The sequence below is a fragment of the Budorcas taxicolor genome, chromosome 6 (genome assembly GCF_023091745.1).
Source record: "Budorcas taxicolor isolate Tak-1 chromosome 6, Takin1.1, whole genome shotgun sequence".
In the NCBI taxonomy this organism is placed as follows: Eukaryota; Metazoa; Chordata; class Mammalia; order Artiodactyla; family Bovidae; genus Budorcas; species Budorcas taxicolor.
Genome location: NC_068915.1, coordinates 69,995,262 through 70,003,794, shown reverse-complemented (window position 1 = coordinate 70,003,794; position 8,533 = coordinate 69,995,262). Strand labels below are relative to the sequence as shown.

Sequence of the window (8,533 nt, the reverse complement as noted above, 5' to 3'; positions counted from 1 at the left end):
TTCGCTGGCCTTCAAAGCCTGAGTGATTCTGGTTCTCAGGTCTCTTAAAAATGATCTTTTTTCTTTGTCAGAAAAAAAAATTATTTTTAAGCTGTCAGTAACTCGTGATCTAGCGGGTGAACACTGCTGCCCACTCACTTCCTGTCACTGGGGACGCGGTAAGATTCAGAGCTGTGGTGTCCTGACAGGGGCTGCTCTGGCATCCTCTCGTCTCCGTCTCCGGGGACAGCTGGGGTCCTGCCGTTGGGAGGGTTGAGCCAGGGCCAAGTGAGATTGGAGGAGGATGGGGAGATCGGCCCGGAGAACAAAGAGGATAAAGATTCGGAGAAACAGAGACATACCAAGGCAGGAGTATGAGAGAGAGGAAAAAAAGCTGAGGCAGACACCGGGAGGGAAGCAGACAGAGAGATACAGACAACACTGCCAACTTTCAACTTTCTTCTCCCAACTTAGAACCACGTGCCTGGCTCAAGTAACTCATCAGCCCCTGGGGGAAGGTGTTTTGAAGTCTTGAGATGCAAGGCCCTAATAATTAATCGTGGTCATTAATTAATTACGGAGGAAAGGGAGGAGGTGGCTTGCTGCTGCTTGACCCCAAACAATTTAAATTGGGCTTTGTGAAGGTAGACTCCAAAAGCCTGCCCTCCCCCTCCTTCCTATTATTTCTCTTTCACGCTCTCAAAAATTTCCATTATAATCCTCAGCGGTCTGGGGCCAGCAGAGCTGAGCCTCCCTCTCTTGAGCCCTTCCTAGCAAACTGAGGCCAAACTGGCCTCTACTCCTCCTCGGAGCCGGCTGCCGCCCGTGGACAGGGAGCTCTTTCCCATGAGGGCTAGCTCCCACCTGCCTTTTTTCTCTGCACCTGCTGCAGGTTGTTTCTCCTTGAACTTCAGAAACCATACAGTTGCTTAAAGTTGAATTAGTCCACTGCAGTGCTCACACAGGCTAAATATCACTACAGTCTCCCTCTCTCCCTCTCTCTCAGTCTCCTTTTTCCTCCCTCTCACTAGAGACTTGAGTTCCTTATTTGAAATGGGGCCGCTAATACAAAGTCATCAAAGCACTATGGTTCTTGTCTTAAAGTGACAGCCCTCTTTATGAGGCTGTTTGAAATACGCCCCCTGCTTTTCAATGTCTCTCTATCCATCTTTGTCTGCTCTTCAGAAAAGCGGACAATATAAAGCCCAGCCTGGCGAGCTCCCCACGCTCAGGCCTGGGCAGTGCCAACCTCCGCCTTTAAGCAGATTGAAATTGTCACTGCTTCATTAATCTGAAACTAGTTACTTTCCTAAGCACACAGCACACACTTCCGATCTGTCCAGATTCACTCAGAGGGGCCCCTGGGGCTTTCCTGGGTTTGGGATTTGGAAGATTCAACAAAGGTAGGACAGAATTCAGAAACACATAGGGCTCTGCTTGCACAAGTGCAATGCCTGGTGCAGAAGGGCAGGCACTGACCCCAATATAAGGGCACACAAAACACCGTTTTCAGAGACAGTGGGATAGCCAAGCTTTTGGAAGGTGCACTTGAGAACAAGAAGTCCAGCTATGTGAACTGATAAGGATATCTATCTCCATATAGAGTAGTTTATAGAAGGGATGTGAGAGGCTCACAGGCTTTAGATTTTCTGTCCCCAAACAGAATAACCTTGCTTCCAAATGAGAGCCAGGGTTGGCTGTTATTTCTTCATCTGAGCTCTGGTTCAATTCTGTTCCTAAGAGATCTCTTTAAGTTCCAGTTGCAATTGTAGCCTGTGTTACCCATTCCAAGTGCCAGAGCCTTGGGTGAAGAGCCCTTCATTCCTGTGGAATTTCTCATCTTCTGGGAGACAAGCTGACTCTTCTCTCTATACCTCCACCATTAACAAAAGGCAATACAAATTCCTCTACTTTTAATATTTCCAGCTGGCTTAGAATAGCAAGTTTTTGGATTCTATTCCATCTAATTTAGGGGAGAGACATGGTGTTTTGTTTTTTTTTTTTTTCCCAGAGAAGCTCAATCTTCAGTAATGTGAGCCTAAAGATTTATAAAATAGATTTATATTAAATTATGTTAATAGAAGTCTAGTAAATGCACCATTTAATTGCATGGAGAAAAATGTTCCCTTTTAAGAGGTCTGTCACCTTAACAGGTACATTCAAAGATTCCCTGTGAATAATGAAAATAGGAACAATTGCTTTGATGCACTGAGCTGCATTCATGTCTAGGGCAGCTTTAGGCTGTATTTGGAGAAGATGGGAGGAGTTCTTTTTAAAGCAGTGATTGCTCCTTTAAACTCAATTTCCCCCAGCAAATGGGTTCTATTGGAAGTGTCACTTTCCCCCTCTCTCTTATACCCTTAAGGCTGGACCTGAGATCTTACCCTGAGCTGTCATGGTGATTTAGCTGTGCTAAGTCACGTCTGACTCTTTGCTTCCCCATGGACTGTAGCCTGCCAGGCTCCTCTGACCAAAGGATTTCCCAGGCAAGAATACTGGAGTGGGTTGCCATTTCCTTCTCCAGGGGATCTTCCTGACCCAGGAATTGAACCCAGGTCTCCTGCATTGCAGGCAGATTCTTTACTGACTGAACTACAAGGGAATCTTTTCTCCTCCTTCTAGCCCAACTCTCAGTGTCTTCCTGCCTCCCTCAAAGAAATCTCCCAAGCAGTGCCATGAAAAATGAGTGGAAACTGAAGAAAAGAAGTGGGAAGAAAAGAAAAAAATCTAGTAGAAATAACCCTTTCCTTTCCACTTACACGACCACCATCAGGAGTTCCCCCCCACACACACATGTATGGAAACATGCATAGACACACACAGACCCAGTTCCCCTCTGTGACCACCTTCCATTTAGAACAACCACCTTTCTGGTAGTACTTTGACCACAGTCAGGATGGACCTAGCAAACTGCACTCCTAGTCCTGATTAGATAGAAGTGGGCAGCACTGCTGAGGAGTGGGGGCAAGGGGAGGAAGGAGGAAGTCAGAAGATTAAAGACGTCACTTCAGAATTTTTGTTTCTCCTAAACTGTCTTTGGAGATCCTTGGGGGGAAATGTGGAGGGTTGGCAGTAGGGAGTAAACTATGACGGCCACTTCAGAATAAGGAGAGGAGTAGGATCTACAATCACAGCGTCTCCATCACCTGGGTCCATGGGTCCATGGTGATAGTGCCTCTATCACCAAGGATGGCTGCCGAGTCCCTTCTGCCCTTGTCGTGGTTTGTAATCAAGAAGCCTTGCTGAGTGCCACTATTATTGTTAGGCCCTTGGCCTTGGGCTTGTGTTGGTCACTGAGTGGGAGGGTGAAGGCGAAAGGTCTCTTCTCTTCCTCTTTGCTGGGAATGTCTGGACTGGGTCAGGACACAAAGGCAGGAGGTCATTCTTCCTGCTGTCCCTCCTCCCCAATCCCCAGCTCTTTTCCTGTTTGAAGAGGTGGATTTATCCCCTCTAATGGCTCCTGCTGCTCACTTCTTTTCTGTTAGTGGAGCAAGGTCCTGATTTCAAATTATCATTTTTATTCTATTTCTCTTTCCATGATGTGGTTATAGGCCCCCAAGAGGCCAAACTTTGTGGGGACAGAGTTCTGTGTCTCAAGGGGAATATATTGAAAAACTAGCATCTAGTGCTTCCCAGGTAGAAAAGTAAGGGTGACTCCATACATTTTAAACATTCTTCTTTTAACAAGTCTGGAGACAATTCTCTTAGAGTGGCCGATGTCAAGATTGTTGAGCAGAGTACTTGTACACCTAAGTGTTGGCTTAGGTGTTCTTAACCTAGGAAAAAACTATAGGCCTTTAAAATCAGACAGATCCCCACAGCCTTATTCCCAAACTTCCTAAAAGCTCAGCTGAAATTTTTCTGGGAGGAAAGGGGTTGGGGAAGTGTAAAATAGTAGACAAGGAAACCTCACGGTCCATTCTGACAGTGACAAGAATATTCACTCTGCTCCAATTTTCTAGGACAAGGAGGACCGCCCCCTCCCATCTCCCCGCCCCCCGCCCCCCCCCCCCCCCCCCCGCCACGCCGGGCCCCCAGGAACCCCGGAGAAACTTTCTTTGGAGAATGTCCAACGTCTTTGCCTGAACCTTTATGCCTCTGGTGCAGGATCCCCTGTTTATTCTCTCTTCCCTAAGGAATTTCCCCAAGAGGGGAGGGAGAGGTACGGAGACCATCCAAGGAGGAGTGGTACTGCGTCTCCTTCTCAGGGAGGTGGAGTTGGACAAGGAGCGGCATCCGGTGTGGCAAATGGGGGGCTCTTGGCGCTGAATCTGGGCGGGGATGGGGGTAATCAGGCGAGGTGCAGACGCTCAAATCTGCGAGGGCAGAGACTTGGGGAGGAACAAGCCTGGGGACAACAGAGGGACCGGGGCGGGTGCGGATGGGAGGGGGACGGAGTCGTCGGTCCAGGAACCAGCTGAGGCTTCCTTTTGGGCAGGAGCGCTCAGAGGTGCAGCCGGGGCTCTTTGGCCTTCGGTTACTTCCTGCGAAGGGCTTCTTCCTTAGATGCCGGTTCTTTGCACTACGAAACTCCCTCTTTTCCACCCCTGTACTGGTGCCCAGAGATGCCTGTTTATTAGGAAGGAGGAGTAAGGGATCTTCGGAAAAGGCAGCGGGCCAGCGCCCCTTCCCCTTAGTGGCGGCAAGGCGAGGGGCCCGAAGTTCTGCTTGTGTGCGAGCTAGAGGGTGAGCAAGAGAGCGATCCAGAGCCTGAGCCTCTGCCCGGGGCAGGAGCTAGCCGGTTGCCTGTGACCACTGCGCAGGCCCAGTCCCATGTCCCTGCACAAAGCACCAGCAGCTCCCTATTCAGGGCGAGCCCTCCAGCTTCACCCCCTCCACCCCCACCCCCGCACCTCGCCTGCCCTGACTAGCACCAGAATAAGAGTTGACAGCAGGCCTCGGGAGTCTGAAAGGAGACTTTCCTTCTCCCTGAGTTCTTTGAAGTGTGTGTGTGTGTGTGTGTGTGTGTGTGTGTGTAAGAGAGAGAGAGAGAGAGAGAGAGAGAGAATCTCTGGCCAGGGAAACCATGGTCACATCTTCCCTCCTTTTTCCTCCTTCCTATACTAAATCTGCAGCCTCACCTGTTGAGATTTCAGTCCCTATAGACCTAAAGTAAATCAGACCTTAAGTGTGAGTATGTGTTGTTAACAGTTCCTATGGCTTGGCCCTTTGGGGTGGCATCTTTACAGAAAATAATCAGAAATAACACCAGTGGTTATTAGTGGGACTCAGCCTTCAGGGAATGAGATCTCCTAGCTTCCAGGTTTCAGCTTCACTCTCTCCATTAAAGGACATAACCTAGCTGTGCTGAAGAGTCAGGTTGTCTTGCTTGGCAGAGCCAGGGCAGAGCCAAAGTCTTCTCCAGGGCCAGGCTTGCAGGAGTGAACTCTGCAAATTGATGGGAACAGTGGGACTAGAAGGGAACTAATTTAGGTGAAAAGGAGACAAGGGAAAAAACCCCCAAAGTCCAAGGGCACCTCTGAGCTATTTTGGAAAATTGAGAATGTATATCTTTGGACAGACTAACTCCCTATTCCTGAAAAAAAAAATTTCCGCAGCAGTGGTAGAAACCAGCTAATTTCTTAGCTAGACAAACACTCAAAAATGGTGTTTCTAGTCACTTGTAGCATCATTCGTAAGTTTCCATGCGTTTGCTTCCAACCTGTTTGTTGCCCTTTCTAAAACAATTCCTACTATTCAGATTCCTTCACATAATTTGGGTTTTAGTATTTGAGAGAAATGAAGAAGGAAAAAAAGGGAGGAGGGACTGCTACAGAAAATAAATAGGAGTAAGCGATTTTCAACTTCCCCTGCTAAATAAATTGAAAAGTTTGCCTGTCGTCAATTGTCAGTGTCACTCTAAATGGATTTATCCTATCAATTGTGAGGAAGAGAGCTATTTTAAGAATGCGGAGTACTACCTGGTAGGCAGCATCATGACTGAAAGTGTCCTGGCAGAAGTTTTGGTGACACAAATCCTACAGTCACAAACTCCCTCAACCAAGAGACTTGCATTATCAAGTTACAGTCATTACTTTGCTGTAGATTCTCAGACACTTTTATTCTCTATCCATATGGGGAAGAGAGAGACAGGGGAAGTTGGTGAGAGCCAACACCACGAATTTAAAACTTTGATTTTTGTCTCATTTATTTAAATAAATATAAATATAAACTTTATATAAAACTATTCACAAAGAGACTTCCAGTGACTTGGATTTGAGACTCTCCTCAGGCAAATTTTCAGAAAGCAAGACCTACAGGGTTTACTTTTCTAAGTTATTTGCAACTTAATACCTTCATTTAAAAAAATTATCAAGAAACCCCATGTTCTTATCTGGTTCTGAAAGACAGAGAAAGGGAAATGACATGCGCTTAAAAGAAACCCACATACAGTTTTAAACTTAAACCAATCCTGTTTTTCCTTTGTTATATGACAAAACTGAGTTGAATCTAGATTATTTACATAAAAAACAACAACGACGACCTATAACTTCGCGAGGAGCCCCAAACAGACAGATCAAGGAGACAGGAGAAAGGTCAGGCCCGGTATGTACGCCCTGGGGAATGCTCCTCTCCAGCTTCTCCAGGTGGGACCACCGAAAGGGTGAGGATTTTGGCCCCTGGGTGCCAGCCACATCGGGAGTTAGGGGAGATGCCGGGAGCGCGTGGTGTGTGTGGGGGCGGCCCTCCCTCATAAGGGGGAAATCTCCTTGTCATCGTTGGCAGAGGCCGGCGACAAGGAGTCCTCATCCTCGGAGCGCGCGAAGTGCGCCTGGCTGCCAACGCACTTGCAGCCCGCGTGACTGTTCCTTTGCGTGCCCTTCCCTTCCTTCTTATGCTTCACCCTGCGGTTCTGAAACCAGATTTTCACCTGCTTCTCTGACAGATTCAGGTACGTGGCGATTTCGATCCTCCGGAGTCGAGACAGGTACATGTTGGAAGAGAATTCCCGCTCCAGCTCTAGGAGCTGCGTGCTGGTGAACGCCGTCCTCATCCTCTTGCCATTGGGTACCTGGCTGGCGTCCGAGCCCCCTGCATATGGGCCAAGAGAGGGCAGAAAGGTAATTCTCCGGCGAGGCGCTCCCACCTCAGGGCCCTCCCTTGGAAACGCTGCCTCTCAAAGACCCACCCGCGAAGCTCAACCAAACACCTGTACCCATCCCTCACTCTTTCTCATTTGGAGACAAATCTTTACTTAGCCGGGAAGGACAGAGACGCCCAAAGCAAGCGAAGGCCTTTGATCTCGGGGATGTAAAGTCAGAGGATTAAAGTGGGGGCGGGTGAGGGGTTGGCAGAGTCCTGTGGTCTCCTGTCCAGCCTAGCGGAAAGGCAGGCAGGCTTAACCAAAAGCATCGAAACGCTTTTAGCCAGCCTCGACGCCCGATTGCCACACTTCAGTTCAAACACACCAACCCCGGACCTCAGTCAGTTAACCTCTGGTTTCTCAGCCCTCAAGTTCAAAGTCTCAAAGGACCCGCTATTATCCCAGACTTGAGCACCAGGTACTCGAGTCGAGCGCACCAAGCTGCTTGGAGAGGCTGGCAAGGCTAACTTTCACCTCGGAACTTACGGGGACGACTCCGCAGTTATTCTAAAAGCCCCTCCTTCGCCCCCTCTGCCCACCCCACAGGCTCCCACTTCCTCCACTGAAGGCGACACGTTTTACTCCCGGGAGCCGGCAAGGCGTAGCGCGCAGGTGCCCAGGACCTGCCCTACCCATGGTGAGGCAGTGAAATCTCCGCGGGTCTGCCACGTTGTAGGTGGTGGCGGTGCAGACAGGTGCGTGGTGCTGTGGGTGCCCCAAGGCCGCCGCGGCCGCCGCCGCTGCCGCCGCGGCCGCTGCTGCTGCTGCAGCCGAGCCGGGCTGCTGGGGCTGGTGGTGGTGATGGTGGTGCTGCGGCGGGTGGTGGTGATGGTGCGCGTGGCTCACGCGCGGGCAAAACTGTGCGTCCCCAGGACCCGAAGAAAACTGACTCTTGAGCAGGGGCAGGGCCCCGGCGGCTCCTGCCGCTCCGCCACCCGCGGCCCCTGCACTCCCAGCCCCGGCGTTCCCGCCGCCGGAGCTCGCGGGCCCACGAGAGGAGTGCAGGTGCGAAGTGACGCAGAGCGGGCAAACGCAGAACGCGCCGCTCTTGCGGGACGCGCAGCCCGGCCCAGACATGGACATCACCAACGGGGACGGCATGCCCAGCGGGATGAAAAAATCTGGCCCGGGGTGCGGCTCGGGAAGCGAGGGCGCGGGCCGTGAGGAGTCCTTGATGATGAGCGAGTCGACATAGAAGGAGCGCGACATGTCGGGAGGGGTGGGTGGCTGGAGGGCTCGGCCGGTCGTGGGGGCCTCCTCCCCTCTCCTGTCCAGAGCTCTGGCCCCGGGCGCGGCGCGGATGCAGGCGGTCAAGTCCTTGGGGACTCCGAGGTGTCGGCGCCTGGACTGCGAACAAAGGGGTCCCTGGAGAGGGCTGGTCCTCACGTCCCCCGCCCGACGCCCCGGCTCCGGGATTTTATAGCCCCCACCCCGACACGTGATGCTGCGGAGTACCGCTCGGCTCTTGCT

At 50.9% G+C, this 8,533-nt stretch overlaps 1 protein-coding gene across 1 annotated transcript; it reads right to left on the bottom strand.

Annotated features, from left to right (window-relative positions):
• Positions 1 to 6,670: 6,670 nt before the first annotated feature.
• GSX2 (GS homeobox 2) lies at positions 6,671 to 8,272 on the bottom strand. The gene is made up of 2 exons (XM_052641826.1): positions 7,696 to 8,272; positions 6,671 to 7,011 (listed from the first exon to the last, which is right to left on the bottom strand). Exons 1-2 carry the CDS (start codon positions 8,270 to 8,272, stop codon positions 6,671 to 6,673), a joined length of 918 nt encoding a protein of 305 aa, XP_052497786.1.
• Positions 8,273 to 8,533: the final 261 nt, after the last annotated feature.